General features: G+C 42.3%; 2 protein-coding genes, 2 long non-coding RNA genes and 1 other non-coding gene across 6 annotated transcripts in view; all 5 read right to left on the bottom strand.

Annotated features, from left to right (window-relative positions):
* Window positions 1-12,357, bottom strand: part of LOC130405449 (F-BAR and double SH3 domains protein 2-like) — a 57,558-nt gene extending 45,201 nt beyond the window's left edge. The window contains exons 1-2 of one of the 2 annotated variants that reach the window (XM_056610531.1): window positions 11,870-12,357; window positions 9,098-9,195 (exon numbers count right to left, since the gene is read on the bottom strand). In XM_056610531.1, coding sequence (XP_056466506.1) covers window positions 9,098-9,195; window positions 11,870-11,890 — 119 coding nt within the window. In that variant the 5' untranslated portion in view covers window positions 11,891-12,357. The remainder of the gene's footprint in view (window positions 1-9,097; window positions 9,196-11,869) is intronic. The other variant, XM_056610530.1, reaches the window with a different exon arrangement.
* Window positions 3,740-3,813, bottom strand: trnat-agu (transfer RNA threonine (anticodon AGU)). The gene has a single exon. It is a non-coding gene; the product is annotated as a tRNA-Thr (tRNA).
* A 3,527-nt stretch (window positions 12,358-15,884) lies between the features above and the next one.
* LOC130406241 (uncharacterized) lies at window positions 15,885-17,206 on the bottom strand. The gene is made up of 3 exons (XR_008904429.1): window positions 17,140-17,206; window positions 16,776-17,054; window positions 15,885-16,409 (listed from the first exon to the last, which is right to left on the bottom strand). It is a non-coding gene; the product is annotated as an uncharacterized LOC130406241 (long non-coding RNA).
* A 109-nt stretch (window positions 17,207-17,315) lies between these two features.
* LOC130406240 (uncharacterized) lies at window positions 17,316-19,427 on the bottom strand. The gene is made up of 8 exons (XM_056611711.1): window positions 19,148-19,427; window positions 18,955-19,064; window positions 18,740-18,859; window positions 18,608-18,655; window positions 18,399-18,479; window positions 18,236-18,316; window positions 17,680-17,740; window positions 17,316-17,591 (listed from the first exon to the last, which is right to left on the bottom strand). The coding sequence occupies exons 1-7, from the start codon at window positions 19,320-19,322 to the stop codon at window positions 17,699-17,701; spliced, it is 657 nt and encodes a 218-aa protein (XP_056467686.1). The 5' UTR covers window positions 19,323-19,427; the 3' UTR covers window positions 17,316-17,591; window positions 17,680-17,698.
* A 131-nt stretch (window positions 19,428-19,558) lies between these two features.
* LOC130406062 (uncharacterized) lies at window positions 19,559-20,239 on the bottom strand. Its single transcript, XR_008904409.1, has 3 exons — window positions 20,092-20,239; window positions 19,800-19,994; window positions 19,559-19,714 (listed from the first exon to the last, which is right to left on the bottom strand). It is a non-coding gene; the product is annotated as an uncharacterized LOC130406062 (long non-coding RNA).
* Window positions 20,240-23,827: the final 3,588 nt, after the last annotated feature.

Consider the following 23,827-nt stretch of genomic DNA (forward strand, 5'->3'; position numbering starts at 1 on the left):
CTCAGCGTATCAGACAAACCCCAGCATCCGGGCAGCATAACCAGGTCTTATCTCACCTCAGGAATGTCCCAAAGGGAAATATAGAAAGTATGGAAGGGGATAATTGTTGAGATCAAAGGACCAGACATGGCAAGTGGCTCCCATTTTGTTCTAAAGTAAATATAGCATCGGCTATTTCAACAGTTCGTTCACATTTGAGGCTTAAGAGATTGACAAAATGTCTATACATACGGTTGTATCAGTTTTCATATGGGCTAATACAGACCTGGACAATGTAGAGTGCCAAAGTCACATTCCTCATGCTGTCCCCCCAAAGAGAGAAAACATCTACATTAGTCCACGGCAAGAGGCAAATAATTGTTTGATCCCGTTTGATTTGTGCCCTGAAATACACATATTGTGTTTTAGAATGGAATAGATCATTCTGAAAGTCAAGAAAGTCAGTTTGTCGTCAAACTATTGAAGAACAAGATGGAGTAAATATGACGCCTGTGTGATTTGTGGATGTAGTTAAACAAGCCACCGGTTTTGCTGGTTCTCTTGATGCCAAGCTGATAAAAGGCCCATGTAATGCACTGAGTTATAAAACACAAAACAAAATGTCACTTTGTTGTTTGACGACAAACTGTAGCATGCAACATTTGAATTTACAGAAATCATATTGTGTATCATTATAATGCATTTCATGGCACAATTCGAACAGGATCAAATAATGTATTTGTCTCTCGCCGTTGACTACCATAAATATTTTTGCAGAAATAGGGTCCCATGTGAGAGTGGAAGGGGCATGAATAAATACTCTATAGGGCTCCAGGGCTGGTCGTAATTGGACAATTTGGGAATCCCATCACCCACAGGCCTGCATTATCTCCAGAGAATATACACACACTCCGCACATGCACAGTTAGCTCTCAAAATCGCCAACAGTAGTCCCTTTTCCATCAAAAAGATAATGCGCTTTAAAATGATGCGCATCAAAAGTTAGTGCGACATATGTGATGGAAAAAGGGTTATATCGCTCTAACGCCGATTTTGTCGTACTAAGTTAATTCGCTCTGCAGAGGTGGTTTTGGGAAAGTTCTAGCGACATAAAAGTAATGGAAAACGGCTGAAGCGATATAGAATGTCGCGCATGCGCATTGTTGATGGAAAAATCATCTAGCGGGTCAGAAAAATGCGCTTCAACACGGGGCATTGTGACACAATTTTAATTCGCTATAATCATTCTGTCGATGGAAAACCGTTTAGGCGCTTCTTATGTCGCTACAAATTAATTCGCTTTAAGAGTTCATTCGCTTGAAAATCTGATGGAAAAAGGACTAGTGCTACAAGTGGTTGTCCAATGTCTTTCATGCATTTTTTATCGACTCAGAATTAATCACAGAGCTGTGGTCTACATCAATACCCTCTTATCCTTTATTTTATCTCACTGGATATGTATTATAAATATATATAAGAAAATGTTGCCATAAAAGGCGTGCTTGAGAAATTACTTGTTTCCTCAACAGCAAGTTGGTTTTCCTTCTCGGACCTCCTTGCAAAAACTGAATATATTTAAGGATCGGAGACAGAACATAGGTCACGTGGGTTTGGTGACATATAGGGTGTGAAAGGCAACAATGGCTTTTTGTCTTCAACTCTATTTGATTTAATTTAAGCTATCAAGGCCATCAAAGTATACATCAGCAATCATCTGCGATGTAATTAACATTTTAATGAAAAACCTAAAGGCCAGCCTCCTGGTGCAAACAGTTCTTCGGTCTATTGGTTGGTTTGGGATAACTTTTGCTTTACACAATGGAGATACTTTTCGATTGAACATTTTTGATAAAAGAAAATGTTGCTTGAACGTTGTATGTAACTTTCACCAATAATAAAAACTACTATCTTAAAAAATGTTGATTTGTGTGGGCTGCAACAACATACAAGCCAGATGAACATAGTAACGTAAAAATAAAAAAACCTTTGTTGTTGAACAGGAAGTGCTTTTCCGTGTTTGTTTGTTGTTGTATTCCTGCAGCCCACGGTGGTTAGAGGTTCCCTGGGTGTGAGAACTAGTGATGAAGAGGCTGAGGCCTGACATCTAAATATATCAAATGTGTGGCTCAGCAGAGGAGGTGGGAACAGCAGGGCATTAAAAATAAATAGAGGCCCTCTCAAGCTATACACAGACAGCGTAATTACCGTCAAACCCCTCCTTGCTAATTACAGCTCCAATGCAAAGAGAAAGCCCCTTTTATTGTGAACATATTCTGGAGCCCTCACTGGCATGGGTGATGGAGCCTCATGTATATCAGGGTATGTTTGTTAATGTACGCTAATGTATTTAATTATCACGTCAAATCCCGGATAAACAGGTGGGCAGCAGAATGGCAGAGTGTCTGCAGTCCTTTTCACTGTGAAGGGTTGCAGCGTGTGCTGGGCACATACTTCAGCAGTCGGTTGAAATTTGAGTCCTCCCCTCAAGTGGGCTCCCCCATACATCTCCCCCTCAGCTCAACGATCTGAACCCAACATGCTTCACTGAGCGCTCAGGCCTTGTTGGCACAGAAGGCAGAGTGTCCGTCTCGTAAGCTGAAGGTTGTGAGTTTGAGCCTCACACCAAGCATTTCTTTTAATATACATAAGTAGCATTTTGTGTAGAAAATGGAAACTAAAGCACAAACATGCATTGTATACTTGAATCTGAAATTACACTCAATGAAATTACTTTGGACTCAAGCCATGAAATATGTTAATGAAGATGTTTGAACATGAAATAAATATTGTCTATTTTCATGTGAAATTAGGTATATATTGTCTCACACAAATATCTTGAAGTTAAGCTAAAATATATTGTCATACACAATGTTCAACATATTTTACATAGTATGGAGTAGGGATGCAACCAGTGGCCGTTTCTTAACAAGCAATTACATGCAGTGTTTCCCACACATTGACGAGACTATGGCGGCCCGCCATAGTCTAATTTCGGCCGCCATAGTCTCTGCGTGCACATGAATTATTATTAAATTTTTTTTAAATTTTTTTTTTTTTTTTTTTTTTTTGCTCAGGCGAAGTTTGAAGACATACACCCCCCCCCCCCCCCCCGTCAACAATCGCTCCATACCCCCCCCCCCCCCCCCCCCCGTCAACAATCGTTCCATACTCCCCCCCCCCCCCCCCCCCCCCCGTCAACAATCGCTCCATACCCCCCCCCCCCCCCCCCCCCCCCGGTCAACAATCGCTCCATACCCCCCGTACCCCGTCAACAATCAACAATCGCCCCATACCAGCCCCCTTCCCCCCCCCCCCCCCATAGTCTCCAAAATTTCTGTGGGAAACACTGATTACATGCCTTGTCCTAAACGGGGTATATGTCTAATTGTATCTTTATTGAGGGTCAGGTCAATTTAAAGAGGAATTTGCAGGGAAAAAAAAGTCAATTTTAAATATAATAAATCATATAAATCATCACCTTACCCAAAAAACAATAATGTATTTTGGGTCAGGTGGTCGCGCCTTTTTAAGATGATGGTCACAGATCACGTGTCAGGAGCAAACAATCGTTGACAGTGGGCTGACCGGTGCATCCCTAGTATGAGGTATCATAAAAAGTATTAGTAGAAAAATTTAGTTTGTATGATAAAGACAAATCAAATTAACCAATAAACAGCCAGGCTGGGTTCACTCACAGATTGATGGTGATTAGCATTAGCCTCGATTTTGTGTTCTTAAGTCACAACAGGAGCTTTCGAAAAGGCTCTGCTGGGATTCGAACCCAGGATCTCCTGTTTACTAGACAGGCGCTTTAACCATCTAAGCCACAGCGCCTCCTATGTTACCCAGAAGGATATCACGTTTCAGCCAGGAGGACAGGCCTTCAGGCTTTGCTTCAAAGTTCAAACCTGGCCTAGGGATATTACACCATAATCTCACAGTACACCAAACAGGTTAGCCCAAAGATAAGCAATTAACAGACAAAGTTAATTGTGTACGATATAATATTTTATGTATATTTTGTTGAAAAAGTTCTGCTTGGATCAAGCCCATGATGTGCCTTTCAATTTCACAGGCATTTTAACCAACCAGGCCAGAGCCCGTCCTGGCTCACCAAAGTGCAACCAGAGTTCATAATCCAAGCCATAATATTTTACTCAAAGTCTCACATCAAACTACAGAAAATGAACATCCCAAGAACATGCCCATGCCCTTTTTGGAAGATCTCTAGCTCAAATGACGAATGATGAAAAGGATAAATCTAAAGAAATCTGAATATAAATATACCCAGCTTGACTGTAATCATCCTAAACCTGGGAAGGTTTCTACCAAGTATGCCGGTCTTACCCTGCATGTATGGTTACTTTGAATGGTCGTAAAACACAATCACTGAGTGAGTAATCTCTCAAGGAGCCAAAACAAGTAGGTTTTGGCTCGATGCAAGAGAAGGCATATTCATCTGTAAACGTATTAGCCTCCCTTCGTGGGGGAAAACATTGGATAACTTAAAATACAAAAACGGATGTGGGAGATCCAAAGGTTAACTGTGGTTGAAACCCAACCTGGAGGAAGAGGGGCATTTCTAGGTTCGCAAAGACAGCAAACACACAACAGTTCCACTGTGAATCAGCCCGATTGCTGCTTTTTATTCTTGCTAAAAACATGTTTTAAAAAACATGTTCAAACATGATGACCAGGAAACATCTGATATAATGAATGCTACTGCCTGTGTTCTTTCATTATTTCAGGATTTCTCCATTTCTTTCTATTCACATAAAATATTCTACATGTACAAGAATGCACACTCCACAGCCCGACAAATAGATAGATACTCTAGAGGTGTTAAGTGAAAAGCTTGTCTCAAAGCTACCACAACAACCCAGTCTGTAATTATAGGTTCATAAAAAAATGCATATGTGATTTAGTAAAAAATGTATATTCATCTGCTTTGAACAGCAGGGATTACAGCTGTGGGCACCAGTCATCAGAAGTCTGAAGATTTCGATATTTGACATAGGCCTCGTAAGTGTGCGATGGATGGTAGAGGAGAATCAGGCCCGTGGGCAGGGTGGCAAAGGGGAAACAAGCGTGTTCACACCTTTCCACTGCAGGTTTTACACACACACACACACACACACACACACACACACACACACACACACACACACACACACACACACACACACACACACACACACACACACACACACACACACACACACACACACACACACACACACAGACACACACACACACACGTGTGGCTCAAGAAGCCCGAACTACCAAATTAATGAAATGATAGGTGTGCAGAACACGGTGAATCAGCCAAAAAATAGTCCTTGTTCTTGCCTTTCCAGGCCTATTTCTCTGCACACTGCATATGAACTATGAAATGTGACAACACATATGACATGAGCGCTTGTGTAAGAAACAGAAATGTGTGGATCACACATTGAAAACTGTGAAGAGGAAAACAATATAAGCTACACAGGAATAAACAATGGACCAATAGTGGGAATAAGAAGCAGGGGAGGAAAAGTGAAGGACAGAAGGAGATGGAAAAAGAAAGGAGGAAGCCAGAATGGTCATGTTTTCGTGGCGACGCATGGCAAACAAAGTGTGTTCTTCTCACCATCTCCTCACCAACAAGGGAAGGAGTCACGCGTCATAACTATTGCAGCTTTACCTCCACCCTTCCAAGTGTGCACACCATTATCATGTGCACTGCATAACCAATAATGTTACCCGAACTAAGAGTTCAGCACATAATCTTGAATTTAACGTTTTATTTGGCCTGAACCAAATATTAACTTTAAATGACCTTATTTGGCCTGAACCATTAATATTTGGCCTGAACCAAATATTATCTTTAAATTACCTTATTTGGCCTGAACCGACCAGACATGGCCTTTGTGTTGGCAGGTCTGGGGTTGGTCAAAAGAAAGCTGCCTTAAAAACACAACAAGGGAAACCTAAACGGAAGTTGCCACAATATTCTAGGAAGTGCCTGCTCTGGTCAGTATTACTGATTACATACTCCTGATAGTGATATTTTATCAACATATTCCGCCTCACAAATTAAGCAAAGCCAATACTGTTGGACATTTCTTCGAACAAATATGAGATTGCGCTCATATTCTGAGAGGATAGATGGAAAGACAAAAAGCAAATTGCTCGGTTGAAAAAATAAAGTGGCACAGATTCAGGGTGAGTATTTATGAGGTTTCTTTCATGGGCTTAATTTACAACCTTCATAAGACAAGCATCAGACTGTCAGCCCACTAGGAGGAAATCCTAAGTGCTCTTCTTCCAGCCGTCGATCAACGGTCATGACAATCTAAGACCACACGACCACATCTAACCTTACAATCTCATTTTATCCTCCTTGATATCAAAAAGGAGACCTGGTCCCCACCTTTAGGGAGAGAGATAGAGTTTATATGTGTTGAAGGAGAGAGGGTGTGTGCCCAAAGTGAACGGTTGTCAGGGCAGAAAAGGATTTAACTGGATTGAGGACGTTAAGTTGACTCCCTCTCTCTGACTCCCTGCTGTTCTCTCTCTCCCTCTCTCTCTCGGGATAAAGCTCACTGCCCCCCCTTTCTTTCTAAGTTTTCTTTGCCATCATGCTATATGGCTATAGAGTGTGCCAGCCAACCGGTAGGCCCAGAGAGCCACATTTACATTCGGTTAGAATATATATAGTTCTGTTTGTGTAAGTGTGTGTGTGTCTTGGATTGAAGAGTAACTGTAGGCTTGCCCCCCCCCCCTATGAACTGAAATATTAATACTTGCTTCACATTTTAACTAAGATCGGAGGAGTTAAGGTAATTGACAGCGGCAAGATTGAACTTTATCATGTCTTGTTTTATTAAGCTAATTGAACCAGAACAAGTGGCCCAGCGCAGCGCCGGGACAAATTGGTTTCAATGAAGCTGCTGTCCCTGTTATAATCCACTGTGAGGATTGGTGAGGGATTTAAGGTCAGGGCAGATACTGGGTGAACGGAATGGAAGAGTATTGTCTTTAGTTGTAATCCCAATTGAAGACACACAATTTCATGGTAATACAAATGGACAATTCTGTAGTAGTAGTAGTAGATTTATATGATTTATTATATTGTAGTAGTAAGCAAGAAATTCAGTGTCACATCTGTTGAGATATATTTCACTTTCCTTTCTGTAGAAAAGAAAACATTGTCTTGAGCAATGTGCGATGCATAGACATCTGGAAACGACTATTCCCCTGTAAATGCATAAAAAGATGGTTGTGCTCACAATCCATTGACAATGTGGTTAAACGCGTCTCCCTTCCAATTTGGTTTTGAGTCATGAGATCTTCCGTTGCATCTTGTATGTGTTCACACCTGTATTCATAGCAGTTTGGTTTGAATTCACTAAAGACACCAGTTTTGGTCCCATCATGTCTGTGCCAAAGCCAGAGACAAGTCAAGCCAGACATATGCTTTCGCCTCTCAGCAAAAAGTGTACCCAACACTGAAGTTGGCTGCACTTCCCCCAACCCTTGATCATGTTGTTCGGTTGATGTATTGAAATGAACCAAACTGGGCAGTTCCCATGATGGTTCATTCCAATGCATCAACATCAATATGTAATAATACAGTGTGAAAGACTGAAAGCCAATATCTATATATGCAACAGGCATACTGCTTTTCCCCCAAGTGTACGTAAAACAGACATAGGCATTTGTATGAATCCTTTTTTCAGAATCATTTGTTTCAGAATAAAGACTGAATGATTCTGTGCATTGTAAATAGACAGGACAGAGAGAACCGAAAAAGCAACAATTATAAATTGATACATGGAGAAGGAAGGTGAGGAATAGAGAACTGAGCATTAGAAGCATACTGTCATAAATAATCAACACTGGGACAGCAAGGGAATAAAGAAACACGTTTTCCCCCAATGCCAAAAACAGGAATCCGCCAGATATTCATTGGACAGCACACAGAAAAATGCACTCCAAACGTCTGCGCACACACACACACACACACACACACACACACACACACACACACACACACACACACACACACACACACACACACACACACACACACACACACAATACAAAGGGGAATGAAGAATAAAAACCTTACTGATTTAAATAAAGCAACATGATGAAAGTGACACAAAAAATGAAAAGAAAGGAAAGAAAGCAAAAGAGAGACAGAGACAGAGACAGAGACAGAGAGAGAGAGAGAGAGAGAGAGAGAGAGAGAGAGAGAGAGAGAGAGAGAGAGAGAGAGAGAGAGAGAGAGAGAGAGAGAGAGAGAGAGAGAGAAAGAGCAGGAAGAAGACAGCAGGAAATTCCTTCGTTTTTTCCCTGGTCTTTTGTGCTTAAGTAAACTGGAATGAGAATACTCCTCTCTTCCCCGCTGCCTCCCTCCATACACCCCAGAAATCTCAACAAAACTAAACTATGACTGTCGACAGAAGTCTGTGTGTGTGTGTGTGTGTGTGTGTGTGTGTGTGTGTCTGTGTGTGTGTGTGTGTGTGTGTGTGTGTGTGTGTGTGTGTGTGTGTGTGTGTGTGTGTGTGTGTGTCTGTGTCTGTGTGTGTGTGTGTGTGTGTGACGTGTGTGTGTGTGTGTGTATGTGTGTGCGTGTGTGTGGTGGAGTAATAACAATAACAATGTAATAATTATAATAAACCTAATGGTCAGTCATCACCAGTAGATGGCCAAATGAAGTTACACTTTCCTCCTTCATGTCTTCGTTGATAATTGGGCAGTGTGGGTATGTGAGTGTTATTTGCGACAGACAAGGAGAGATGGGTAACAGGATACTGGGATGAGATTCAGAAAAGTTAATTAGTAAAGTAAACCTGCATGTGCTTGCTGGGTGTGTGTGTGTGTGTGTGACGTGTGTGTGTGTGTGTGTGTGTGTGTGTGTGTGTGTGTGTGTGTGTGTGTGTGTGTGTGTGTGTGTGTGTGTGTGTGTGTGTGTGTGTGTGTGTGTGTGTGTGTGTGTGTTTTGTTCTTATATACAGTATATATGTTTTTCTCTGTGCCTGTTTCTCTGGGAATGTATGTTTCTCAGTGTGTGTGTGTGTGTGTGTGTTTGTGTGTGTCTGTGTGTGTGTGTTGGTGACTCTTGTACCTCATATCATCGAGCAGGTCGCACTCTGTCTGGTGTTTGAAGTGCAGCCTGGTCATCTGGTCTGTGTGCGTGTTCTTCAACTCCTGCGTCACTTTGACCTGAACAACACAACACAAAGTGGTTAAAGCCCCCTCGTCCTTTTCATTAAGTCTTCATTCTTAAAGTTTTTACAATTTAGATGTTTAGTCATAGTGTCTTTGTTCAAAACCCATATCATGAGGAAGCCCGTAGGGGTCATCTTGCTTGATAACGCCTACAAGTAGACTGAAGTCATTGGGGTTCAAACCTAGAAACTGGGGTCAGCTGGACAAGTTTGCACCGGAGCATCTTTAGTGTGTGTGATTAGGAATTAAAGAAAAGCTGATCGGGACACATTCTCAGCATATCCATGACTGTTATGATCTTCTGGGTGGTTCCCTCCATTTTTACATAATCAAACGTTGTCTTTCTATTGGCATTGAAGGTTTTGTCTCTGTATAGTGATTACATTGTTTTAGAATCCTGTAGTCAAAAATACAAAAGGCTTTTTTTATTCAGTCAATACTGCCAAAACCGATACTTAATATGCCATGAGAATGGATGACACTTGGCAAACTGTGCAGTTTCCAGACTAAATATCTGTTTTTTTTATACACAAGTTTCAAGTAAAATACATTGCTCAGCTTTCTGACAAGGACACAGGATAACAGTCAGACCAGAACATTTTCTGTCCATGTTTTTCAGTTCTTAGTTTGTTGGCTAAGAAGCTGATGGTGTAAGGTTTCAGGGGCCGATTGATCTTTATGATGATGTGCACAGTAGCCGTATGAACAAACAACGTGCACACACCTGCACGTAATACACAACAACACACAAGCTGAGAGTCACTGGGAAGGTCATTGTTAATTGTCGGGAGAATTCCATTGGCTATTCACAGCGGTAACAGTGGGAAATTCATGACGGTTCTAGAAAAAACAAAACACATTACACATACAAACACCCACCCACACAGCTACATAAATTAGCACAAATATAACCCCACATACTGTGTCAGTTAGGCCTACACTCCCAGGAGTCATTACACGCTGGCAATCACACACACACACACACACACACACACACACACACACACACACACACACACACACACACACACACACACACACACACACACACACACACACACACACACACACTTCCTTTATTTCCTTTGCTTTTGAAGATAAGTATGGGGTGGTTCATAACATCATTAAGACTTAAATTACTACTTGGTATTTTGTCTCCTTCAGAGGAAAAATACAGGTGGAGGGGGGGGGGGCGGCACATGAGAGAATTGGTCAAGCAAAATAAAAAAGAAGAGAGGAAGAGTGAATGAGAAAGAAAAAAGTGGGAAGTGATGGAGTTAAACAGACTGATTGAAGCAAACAAGGTTAAAACGAAACAGAAAGACTGGGTTCTCACTTCTCAGACAGAGTGGGTAAGGGTTATTTTATAGAAAGGTGTTGAAGTTGGAAGCAAACAAGGTTTAAACATGAATCACTGATATTCATGTATAATGAAGCATTATGTAATGCATTAACATATGACACAACAGAATATGTAACTACACACAGTGTTGAAATGAACATGAGTCAATAAACATAGATATAACCTTTGGTTACATGGGGGTAAGGGTTAGGGGGCGTGCATGTGTGTTGACACATTAATAATTCAGTCTGTCACACTCAAATAAGAAAAAAGGAAAAAAAATAGGATGTGCATGTCTGCCTGTGTGTGTGTGTGTGTGTGTGTGTGTGTGTGTGTGTGTGTGTGTGTGTGTGTGTGTGTGTGTGTGTGTGTGTGTGTGTGTGTGTGTGTGTGTGTGTGTACGTGTGTGTGTGTGTGTGTGTGTGTGTGTGTGTGTGTGTGTGTGTGTGTGTGTGTGTGTGTGTGTGTGTGTGTGTGTGTGTGTGTGTGTGTGTGTGTGTGTGTGTGTGTGTGTGGTCCATGCAGACTCACACACGCATTATGTGTCACGCTTTGGGTTATTCAGTTTGCAAAATCTAGAGGCACCAGTGGGACTAACTCATAATTAACAGAAAGCCCAGCAGAGGTGCCACACAAGGGTAATTAGTTATCCTGCATGGATCTATCAAACACAAAATAACATGCATTCGGGTAACAACTGAACTATATTAAGATTGTCACTTTTTGTTTTGTTCTTATCAAGCAACGCCACCTCAATATACACAGGGCCTAGATCAAATACGATTAGATATTTAGTTGTCTGGGGGGAGAGGGGGTGTTTGCACGACCGTATGTACATTTCACCGACGAGCATCGCTATGACATTAGCGTTCACGTTATTCTGAGGCTACTGTCTTAAAGCGTTGTTTTCGATTATGTGGATTTTTGCATTGAGGATGTGTCTTATCATAGGTCACCTTTTGTTGAGTAATTTATTTGCACTGCTGTTGCGCTGTGGCTGGAAAGGTAACGGGACGACAATCACAGCATCTTCTGGGTATTGACTGGCATGTCGTGGCTAAAATAGCTTCAGTAAATCATCCGTGATATTCATGGAAGATTTGAGTCAAAACGCTTTCGATTGTATGCACATGCATGTGCCGTTTTGACTACTACGTTAACTCAGCATAGCTAGCGAATTTGGCTAACATTAGCTAGAAAGGGATATTATCTTTGGCTCTCAGAGCAACAGCAGCATCACATTTAGGCTGAAACACGTCAAATACTACTACTACTACTACTGAAACACGTCTGCACGGTTAGCGAGAAACACTGGAAAAACCTCACCTTCCTCGGCGGTGGTTGCATTTTGGAGTATTGACATGAATGGTATTGCCCCTGCGAAATGTGTTATAATTCCAAATAAATCCAGCTTGGATCCAGTGTTTGTTGCTATAAAACCCCCCAATATAAGGGAGGAGAATAGGAAGTCAGATTTTTACACCAGCGTCCATGATCAGTGATAGATGGCTTTTTTAAGACCAAAAACTGAAGCTATCACGGTAGACTAATCACACTCTGCTTAGTTGCCTCTACAGCCAGAGGACTGTGTTCCACTGTACCGTGTTGTGAAGCTGGGTGACAGAATCGCGGAGAAGAAAAGGCAAAGGATATGGGTAAATTAACGGGGAAGCCCACGTCAGCTCAGCTCAACAGCACCACGCTGTGGTGATGGACGAAATAACCTCCGGCTTCCCTTCAAAACGGAACAGATTATCTTTGTTTGCATCTGGTGTCCCATGGTGTCATCATAACTCGAACCAAAATCATTATCGTGTTTGAGTAACCTGTTTTGACATCAAAATTACGAAGCAAGGGATGCAGTAATCCTTGTTTGGTGTTAATGGTTTTCTTTGTTGATTCATAAAGACGATTGACAGGAGACTGGGATCCGCAGAACTGCATAGCAACAAGAAACCGCAGTCGATCACTGATAAATCGCTCGATGTATCCAGACAATCTCCGCTTCTTTGGTAGTTTGAGTTGACAGTGGGTCGAAACTATTTTCAGTACTCAGCTCAAACATTACATTTTTATGTAACACATCTCTTCATTTATTTCAGTATTTTTTTGCATCGAGAGTATAGGTGGAAAGGTGCTTCGAACGTTAACAAGTAGGCCGAAATGAAAGCCCACTTAAATTACAACACATGGAGTCGCTCAGCAAGGGTTACAATTAAAAAGGATAGTAAAATATTCACAATGGAAGTTTAACCCACCTATTAAAAAATTGCTGTATTTAAGAACTTAGTGCCTGATGCCTCCATCCCTGCAACCAAACATATGGGACTATAGGTGTGAGTACCAAATGTGTTCGGCTGCCAGATCGGTTCGGGGTCCTCCGCTTACTGATGACGTATCGACACAAGCCAACGGTAAAACCCGGAAGTGTTGTTTATATACGGTGCTCAAGCTGTGTTCGAAATCGTTCCCTATCATGGATGTAGTGCACTAAATAGGGTGCACGCCATTTTGTAGGGTGTTCGAAATCTCAGTGGTCCACTATATAGGGCACTATATAGTGGACTTAAAATAGGGTACATACGATGTTCCCTACGTTACTCCCGTATACCACAATGCAATGCGGCTGTGTTTTTCCGGAGGAGAAGAAGAAGCTGAATAACCGCGAAAACTAATACATTTAATGATGGAGTCTCCGGCTTTCGTTTAGAAATGTCAACAATTTATTTGGGATTTAACATAGAATATTTAACATTCAACATCAATACAACCTCCAGCTTTCCTCGTGAGTGCCTGGTATGTTTACATGATGTGGGCGCATCTGTCTGCGTCACACAAATACCCGGCGCATTTACTGACGCAAATGACGTTTAGAAATGTTCAGCGTAGTGTCCGAATTCTCGTTCCCTATTCCCTATATAGTGCACTAAATCATATACACTATATAGGGAATAGGGAACGAGTGTATAGGGAATGATTTCGAACACAGCTAATCAGTTTTGGCTTTGATTTCATTGAACGGAGCCGTTCTCTCACGAAGCCATTGGAAACACGTCCAAAAAGCACTGAAATCAAAAAAGCACGGAAAGCACTGATGAATGCATATTTTTATTTTCACATATGTTAAAGTAAGGATTGGCATTGTTAAAGTTAGATATTAAGACAGTATTTTCTAGTTTCTATTAACTGAAAATTAAGAACTTGGACAGTCATATGATTGATGAGATTTTATTCTGTTTTAATACAAAACCGAATAAATAAGACAATAAATTGATACAACTGCGGAACAGCTAAATGTAAATCCATAAAAAACGGCATGTTTAGATCCCATGGTGAATTGAGGATGAATTCATGAATGTGTTCAGATTAGTTATTCATCCTATTCCTTGAAAATAGATTTATTTTTTTATGATTTTCCAGATGTTCAATGAATTGTATCCTTGCCTATACAACTAATAACAATAAATAATGTAACATTTTCCTCGTTTCCACTAGGGGTATCTTTGCTCTATAATTTAACAAACATCTGTAAAATATTCAAGGTAGGCCTGTCGGAATATATTCCTTCCAGTTTGCCTCTTTTCCCTGTACCAATATATCCTAAAACAGAAAAAAAAAATGAAATCATAGTCTAACCACACACTTTGCATGCGGGTCTATACAGGTATGACCTCAATAAGATTAGGGACAACTTATGGCATTCTGGAATTTATGTTATCACCTCCTGTTCCAGTAGTCCGTCTGTTTATAAGGAGGAATGGGTGTTTTGTCAAGAGTGGCTAAGTGTTACTTGAGTTCAGGGGCGGCCCCAGCACATTTGGCGCTCTAGGCGAGGGGGAGGGGGGGGTATGAAGCGATTGTTGACGGGAGGGGGGGGGGGGGGGGGGATTGTTGACGGGGAGACGTGGCCAATAAGTAATTTTTTTTTTTTTTTTTTCGGGTGCATTTTATATTTTGCGCTCCCCCTCTAGATGGCGCTCTAGGCGGCCGCCTGACCCGCCTGTAGGGAAGGCCGCCCCTGCTTGAGTTATATTACGGCAACCCGATGCCGTTGCCTCCCATAAAACGTTGCTGCTTAAAATCCCTATTATCGAAGTTAAGAACCTGTGCAGACTTTGTAGAGCCGACCACATGCCATGCAGGTCCCAATACTGTACATGGTGTAGAACTCTGCTCTGTAGTTGGCGGATACTCTACACTAGTGATGGCAGTCCAACACTGAAGCTTCGATACGTGCTTCATACCATTAACTACACTAACCATTTAACCACTGCTTCGAAGGTTGGTTTGGTACGGAAAAATCACGTGACATATGACGTCACAAACAGCAACTGCTTCTTTCTCTGAATGAATCGCCTGAGTGGTTTGCGGCGCCACACACTGCCACTACAACTGGCACTGCCTCGTTTCGAGTCTGAATTCTAGCGCCTTCAAAGCATAAAAACTTTAATGCACAACATTGCGTTTGGTTCATAGTAGCCTATCTCATACTGTGACAGTCATTACGTATTGATTTATCATCATTATGGAAGCATCTAGGAAGTGAGGTCGTTCTGACATGTGGAAACACTTTATTCTGTTCAGCGGTACATGACCGATCCACCTCTGGAAATATCCGAGGTGGTGTACTAGATCAATCACAAAATGTGTACCCTCATCTCTTCATGCTGGCACAACAATGTTTATGTACACCGGCCTCATCTGTTCCTTCTGAACAAGTGCTCTCGTGGATGAATTTGTGGAGAAGTTGCAAGCAAAAAAAGAAACATGCTCAGTCCAAAAGTGTTGAAAAAATAATGGTCCTGAATCAAAATCTTTGAGTATTCCCTATCCCACATACCCCCTGGTTACACAAGCAGAGCCAACTTCTGCCATATTTTCCCAGCACATTCTTATTTTCCCCAAGCACTCTCCCCAATAGCACAATAGACAAATTCATTTGTCTTAATTTGTAAATAATAATGATATCACAATCTTTGTATACGTGTGTGTGTGTGTGTGTGTGTGTGTGTGTGTGTGTGTGTGTGTGTGTGTGTGTGTGTGTGTGTGTGTGTGTGTGTGTGTGTGTGTGTGTGTGTGTGTGTGTGATTTGGTGCGTGCGCACTAGATTTATGTCACTGTCTTAAAGCCTCCTGGCCACTATCTAGCCAGGCTAATTTAGTTGCAGCCTTGGCACTTCACCAGGAGAGGTCACTGTTACTGAAGCTTCAAGTAATGAACCCATTTTCGAAACAATGTGCCTAAGTGGTTCAGTGCTTCACCAAAGCTTCATTTGCCCATCACTACTCTACACCATGTAGAGACGCCTGTGACAAACAAAGTGTAAGATGAAAGAGCACATTTATTTTTATAGAGCAGTAAAAACATGTATAGACCCCACAGGACATTACATTATTATATTAAATTAGGATATTGTACACTGATGCACCCTTCACTGAAGCACTTACTGTTGAGCCACAGAAAATGTGCCTGTCTTTTGAACTTGTCAGTGGACACTATGTCCCTGAAGGTGGAACACACCAGAGCCAGAGTTGGGTAAGCTTTATCTCCCTCTTGGAGTACCACCTCAGTGAGGATGTCAGACAGCACTGACTTTGGCAACTGTAAAATATATGCCAGGCAAGATCATAGATAACACAACACAGTTTCAAACGCAATGGGGCTGTAACGGGTTCCAATGAGTCAGGACACAGTTCTTGGTGAAAATTAAGCGAACTCCGGTTTATTTCCCGTTCGTGGCAAATAAACACAATGTACATGAACAAATGGACAACGACGAATGTTCGTTCAGTCCGTCCGTCCCGTGGTCTAGCTACGCTCCCTCTGGCTCGCAGAGAGCGTCTTCCTTCTCTCTCTCAACCCCTCACTGAAAGAGGAGCAGGCACATAAATACACACTTCCTGATTGGGTCAGATTGCAGACACCTGTCCGCAATCAGACCCCATCACCCCAGCAGATCCGGTGCTGCATACTCCCCCTGCAGGCCAGACGCCGCCCCACCTCCACAGGGGCGTTTAAAGCTTTTTTGCATAAGGCTACAGCAATTTCAATATCGAAAATTATATGTAAATTGATTATAACACATCCCAATATGTGCCCATTTGGTTTCCAAAACCACAAAAACATATGGGATGTAAAGTGTTTAATTCTTTATCAATGTCCTTTAAAGAGCTAAAGAAAGCAGTCGATGAGTTAATAATAATTACAGCACCAGTGAAGTAAAAACAATTACCTCCGAAATGAAGCACAGGTCGGACTTCTCAGACTGAACCTTTGAAGGATAAATAAACTCTTATTGTTCAATTACATTAAAAAAAAAGCTTAGTATGGATAAACGATGTACAGACAGATTGATATAAATATATATATGCATGTATGATCAAAACTGCATTTCTTCAAGCATGTCACCTTATGTTCAGTCTTTCTGGCCTTTGGGACCCTAAACACTGGCTCCAACCCTGCGAGCAATGCTCGTGCCTCCTTGTTTCAGTATGCAAGCATCCGTCCGTGGCTTTTGAGTGAGATAGTAACATAATAGTTAAACCTATTTATAAAAAAAAATTATTTAAGAAATTACTTTCAAAGTTCTGTCATACCCATCGATCTGGAAACGTTCCATCAGGGAAATGCACCACCATTTCCTGATGTCTGCCATGTTCAGCTAAAAGTAATGGAAGAATATATGCATTAGGTTGAGTACTAATTGTCATTTTCAGACAAAAATCAGTACTTATAACTTTTCTGCTCAACATTAAACATTTTGCATGCCAGTTACTGTTTCGAGTAAAGTCTCCATAAATATACGTTAAAAAGAAACAACACAGTGGTGTTGGTTTTATGTCTCCTTTGTCCCATAAATAAAATACTGACCTCGGTGAAAAGAAATGGAGCATCTGTGCAGGTGCAGAATGCGTACTGTAAAAGGGAAACATATGAAGTTATGACAGTGTCAAATAATACCAATACACCTTAAATAGAGACTACATAAGATATTTACCATCAGGATGAGGACACCACAGTAATTGCTGGTGGTTTGGCACGGGAAACTCTGTAAGACATAGGCAATACCACACTGACATGGGCTAAAGGAAAATAAAAACATGCATATGCAAGTACATGAAACGAAAGAACTGTACCTCCAAGTCTCTGCCATGTTTAGTTCTCCACTGGCCTGGGGCAATGCGCTGTGCTAGGTCCCTGTGAAGACCAATCAAAATGATTAGGTGTCCTTACTTCAGAAATACCATTGCAAGCAAAAATAGCATTTATAGCCACTGAACAGGGCTAACCTTGAAAATGGCCTTTGAACGAGGCTTGATTATATTTCATAGTATCCGGTTGCAGACATTGTTTTTTGAATGAATTGTATTAGAAATTGAATCTAAATCAGTTGACAACCCTTGCCAATAGAATACTATGAAATCTGTACAATATCCATGCAAGCCACAGAACAGGGCTGATAGCTGTCCATATGTTACAAAACCTAAAAATGTCCTGGTAACGAATGTCACCAAACCCTTCTGGTTCTAGAGAGTCCAGCAAAATGAGCTCTCTATCTGCTGGTTTCATGACCTGTCAACCATTCACAGAACAGCTCAGATCACAAACAGTCCATAATTAGGAATGAAAACATATCCCAAAACTGCAGCTAATTTTTACTTCACCGGTTGAGGGTATCTGTAATAGACTCACGCAAAGCACATAGTGGTCTGCTTTCCCTGGCTGTCGGCTCCAGGCAGGGAGGATGATTAGGTCCTTCTGCAGCAGGTCACCCTAGCAATTTGAACACATTTTTGGGCATTTACTGTTGGTCAGTCTCAAACTACACAGAAGCTTACAGGAAATAATGACGTACTGGAAGACCAGCCATAGGGTCCACTGTTTCAGACTTCCAAGTTGGAACCACATAAGCGTCAACAACGTGGATGTCTTTTCCCTGTATTGATTGAGATTAAATATTCATAGTAATTAGTGCACCACATGGGAAAATTGCAATACAAAACTGTTGAAATGATTTGGAAAAAAATACAATGTTTCACAGGTCAACAAATGACAAAGCCTCACATGTCTTCGGGCGGTCTCCGCCACAAGTTTGAAACATGCGTTTCCAATCTGAAAAAAAAGAGTAACAAAAGTAACTTTTTCAATTATTTCCCCCCAAAAATACCCTACATGTTAAAGCTTCCCTATGCCTACATTGGACTCCATGTTCCTAGGAAGGCACAAGCTCCAAAAGTCTTCCCTTGTCAGGCAGACATCCCCCTCTTTGACCAGCATTTCACCTCCAGGTCTGCTAAGGTCAAGGGCATAGTTGAGCTACAAATGAAAGTTTGCAAAACTTACTTTAAACCAGAAAAGAAAACATTAAAAAAATAACCCTTCTATGATTGTGTAAAAGTAGAAATCTATACCAGCATGTCCTGAACAGGATTTATTTTCTTTAAATAGACCACTCCAGTGGAGGCATACTGGTGGTCAGTGGCCAATTGGGTCGGGACATCAGGCTCGGGCTTGCAGGAGTCTAATGAGAAGGATAATGTACTGTGCAAGAAAGTGTATTTGGAATGGAGTTTCAAAGTGTCCTCATATTAAGAATTATATTACCTCTGAATGTAGGCCTAATGAAAGGCTTCAGCTGGGAAACATTGGCCTTCTGTTTCAGCTGAACCCCTGTCCTGCTGGTCAGCGTTGCCACACCCTTGGACGACAAGGAGGAAATTACATAAGGCCCAGACCAGTTGCCTTCTAGTTTGCCCCCTTTTCGCCCTTGCTTCCTCATGTGGCCTTCATGACCTCATCCCCATCTTTGAATAAGAAAGACTGAAATTTCTTCCCCTTCGCCTGTTCAAAGGCCTTCTTCTGCCTTTTCTGGGCCACTTTTATGTTGTCGTATATCTGAAAAAAATATGAAATGATTTTAATGTAATTGTTTCTTAAAACATAATTTCAGGAGTAATTGAGATATATATCTATATATATAGATATATATTGCCATTTTACCATCACCCTTGCATGCAGATCTGCGACTTCTGCAGTTTGTGCCTCAAGCTTCTCGTCGCTTGAGTCCCAGACAGACGTAAGAGAGTCCCCATCCTCCTCTAAATTAATCACCCCAGGGGAGCGAGGGTGCCTCCCAAAAAGGGCACAATACGGTGTGAACTTGGTTGATCTCTTAATTAAAAGGGAATACAGTATTTTATTGAAAATCTGTCGTTGTTGAATATTGTTTCTATTTGCAGTCGTTACCTAATATTACCTGTTTTGAGGTGTTGACACTTGCAACAATTCCCCTTAAATACAGATCCCAGTCATTCTGCTCTTCCCCACAGTACTTGGCCAGGGCTGACCTAATTGTCTTATTTGTCCTCTCTGCTTGTCCATTGGCCTGTGGGTGATAGGCTGAAGTGATGCAGTGTTTCACACCGGGCGCTGCAAACACCCCATGGTTGAGCTGCAATGCATTAGTTTATGTAAATTACCTTGAAAGATAGGATTCAATGACAAATATTCTATGTCACACATACACTGTTTTAGAAACATAACTGTACCTCATTAACAAATTCCCGTCCTTAGTCTGTAATAATCCTGTCAACCAGACCAAAGTCGAGGAGGATATTCACAATTTTTCGTGACGCCTCAACGGCTGTTTTGGAGCACAGCGGTTATGCCACAACCCACTTCGAGAAGAGATCGGTTGCTGTCAGAATAAATCTGCAACATAAAATACATGTTATAAATATAGTAATAATCATTAATAGACATTCCATTCCTATCACTAGTTTTCCTTTAAACTGTTACGTATTTTAAGAACATGAGCTGCCCCCACATAGCCACTAGGAAGGGAAACACAATATTATAACAAAAATTATTGAAATCAAAGAAATAAAAGACATACCTGAATATACACATGAACAAATAGCTCCTCTTAGCAAGTGCCCTTACTCCAACTCCTCTACGAAACACACAGGGGGGGAGGGAACTAGCATGACTACACGAGGGTCAGGTGCGTGCTAGGACATCGCAACAAAACACAAAGTTCCCCAAAACACTGAAATCTATCTAATATCTATGGATAGATATTTACCCCAGACTTCAATTAAACAATGTATAATCAAAATAACTAATATAAATAATGATAAGCTATAAGATGGTCAAAGATTTGATTACAAAATAAATGTACACACCTCTTCCCAAGGGAATCAGAACAAAGGGAAGAGGGAAGAGGGCGCGGGAAACGTATGGGGTTCTCTGGAATGTGGGCGGGAGTACATAAGGAGGTGGAGCCAAATCAAAGAACAAAATCAAATAGAAAGGGGCAGATAAGGCGGCATGGAAAGCTGAACTTCAGGTAATGGAACAAAACAAAGGCAATTTTGTCTAATTATAATTTAAGAGATATGACACCCTGTTACACTCACCCCCCAGAATTACACAAACATTTGAAGCATTAATAAAACTTGCCCAGACTGGACTGTAAACTGACCACAAGAAAACCAAGACTTCGGCAATATGTGCCACCCGATAAAGAGTTAAGAGTACCCAGAAGTTAGCTAAGCCCCTGGGAACACTATAGACAACGTGAAGTGCCATTTACACCACACATACTTAGGCCATACTCGGACCGGGCAAAAATTAACAAATAAAAAAAAATAAACAAATAAATAAAAACAATAATAATTCACTTGCCATGGGTAATACCAGGAGACACCTGTCACATAAGCTCAAACATGGACTACAGTGGATACTGGCCGAACACCCAGAACCGTTTCCAGTTGTGCCATGGACTCTATGAACCTAAAGACTGGCTTAATATTCTCCCAAATCTTGAGGTGTGTCGATCACTTGTCTGAGAATTCTGAGGATGAGCATCAATTACCGGAGAGACATGGGGCTCAGAGGAGGGGGATGACAACGGGGTACCAGCACCAGCAAGCCCATCCAATGCAGGAGAGACCATCAGAATAGGTAAGTCACGACTGCCAGTGTCATCCTCATCCCTGACTGGAGACTGTTCACGGACCCACGAAGCTGTACGGTCATCGCTACCCTCACTGACCCAGGAGAGCGAATCAGCCATAGTGGGATCAACTGCACCACAGTCGGTCTTAATTGCTGATGCCTCACACTCAGGTAAGTTTGACTTGGGGCAGCCATCATTGACACTGCCGACGCCCAGGGTATCCAGACTCTCATCCAAGGGGAGGAAGCTGACCTGGAACAGGAGATTCTGGTGCACCACCCTCTCATGTCCGGCTCGATCCCTGATCTTATAGATGTGGAGAGAAGGCTTGGAGGCCACAACCGTGAGAACAACCGAAGAACCTGGTCACCGACGGAGAGAGGCAGACCCTTGAACTTTTTGTTATACTGGTCAGACTGGTGTTTCTGCTCAATTGCAGAGTTCTTCTGAGCCAGGAGCATAGCAGAATGGAGGTCGCTCGCCAGAGACTTCACATAGGCATCATAGTCACAGACTGTCTCGTCACAGAGGACATTCTTGAATAGGAGGTCAACCGGCAGCCGAGGGACCCTCCCAAACATCAAATAGAATGGCGCAAAGCCAGTTGTCTCATGTGCCGTACAATTATAGACAAATGTCATCATCTGGACCATTTGGGGCCACTTCTGTTTGGATCTGGGAGGGAGAGACCGTAGCATGTTGCCCAGAGTGCGGTTGAACCTCTCTGTGCCGCCGTTCCCCATGGGATGGTATGGGGAGGTCCGAGACTTGTTGACACCAGCCAGCTTCAGAAGTTCAGCGATGAGCTCGCTCTCAAAGTTCGCACCCTGGTCAGAGTGGAGACGCTGAGGGAAGTCGTAGACACAGAAGAAGTTGTCCCAGAGCTTCTTCGCCACTTTCCTCGCCGTCTGGTCCTTGCAGGGGAAAGCATGTGCTCATTTGGTGAAATGGTCAGTGACCACTAGCACATCCACAGACTTGTTGTTACTATCCTCGGCTGACCAGAAGTCAATGCACGCGAGCTCCAGAGGGGCAGTGGTCTTAATGCTCTCCAGAGGGGCTCTGGATTATCATTATCTGGTTTATACGTTGCCATGGCGCTGTGCGAGTCGGCAGCCTTTCCAGTTGCTCCGTAGTACTGTGTTGTTTTTAACTTTATTTTCTTAATGTTTTGCTACTCCTGCAACCTTGTGCAGGAGTAGGGTGTTTTAATATATATCCATGGATATGATGCACTTTAAAGAGAAGCCACGCACCAGTTCTCTTGTTTATCCGAGAGAAGAGTTGTTGGCTCTGAAAACAAGCACACAAGCCGGCGTACGGCACCGTATACCGGCAACGCTGAGGAGGAGATATCGGGGCTGTAAGGCTGGCGCTAAGCTAAAGGCTTGGCTAGCGGACAATCTGAGGCGTTTTAAGCCATCAATCCCCTCCATCACAATGGGGAACGTGAACGCCTTGCCAAATCAGATTGATGAGCTAACGGCCTTAACTAACCAGCGGATCTACCGGGAGAGCAGCCTGCTAATATTCATAGAGACGTGGCTTACCCACCTCATCCCAGTAATAACGTGAACCTGCCGGGTTTCAGCGCGGTGAGAGCCGATAGAGACACAAAAGCCTGTGGTAAGGGTGCCATGCCGTAATTCCGACGCCTCATTGTTCCGACGTCTCAATGGTCCGAAATATTTCCCATTAGATCGACATGCCACTATGCCGACGGTTCAATGTTCCGAAAACGGAACCCATTGGTCCGAAGGTCCGTTTGTCCGACTTTTCAAAAAGGAGGCGCATTAGGCCGACAGTTCAATATGCCGAATAGGCCAATTCCACATGTGTGATAATGAAACCAAAAATAAAAGACGATAGCTTAAGTTCCAGCAGTGCACTTCACCAAGCCAGACAGTTGATGTGGGCTTGAACGGGCACAAGAGGTGAATTTATGAAGCGCACATTATACAAGGACTAATACTTTTCCCGTAAAGAAGTCAAACGGTGAGTGAAAAACAAATACAATTTTTATCTTTAGTAGCTGTGTGTGGGCCTATATGTGTTGTTTACTGTGTTTACAGTGGGCTTTTAGCCTAAATAATTTCGCTGGTGTAACCCAGGACATATCTCTGTGAAGAAGGCTTCATGCTGCCGGGACCTAGAGCTACTAGCTGTCAGCCTCCGGCCATACTATTTACCGAGGGAGTTTAGTCACGTGATCGCTGTGTGTGCTTACATTCCTCCGAGAGCCGACGCAGCCACTGCCTGTGACAAGATTCACACTGTCACAGCAAGGCTTCAGACTCTACACCCAGAGGCTTTCTTCTTAATTT

The sequence above is a fragment of the Gadus chalcogrammus genome, chromosome 16, assembly GCF_026213295.1.
Source record: "Gadus chalcogrammus isolate NIFS_2021 chromosome 16, NIFS_Gcha_1.0, whole genome shotgun sequence".
Lineage (NCBI taxonomy): Eukaryota > Metazoa > Chordata > Actinopteri > Gadiformes > Gadidae > Gadus > Gadus chalcogrammus.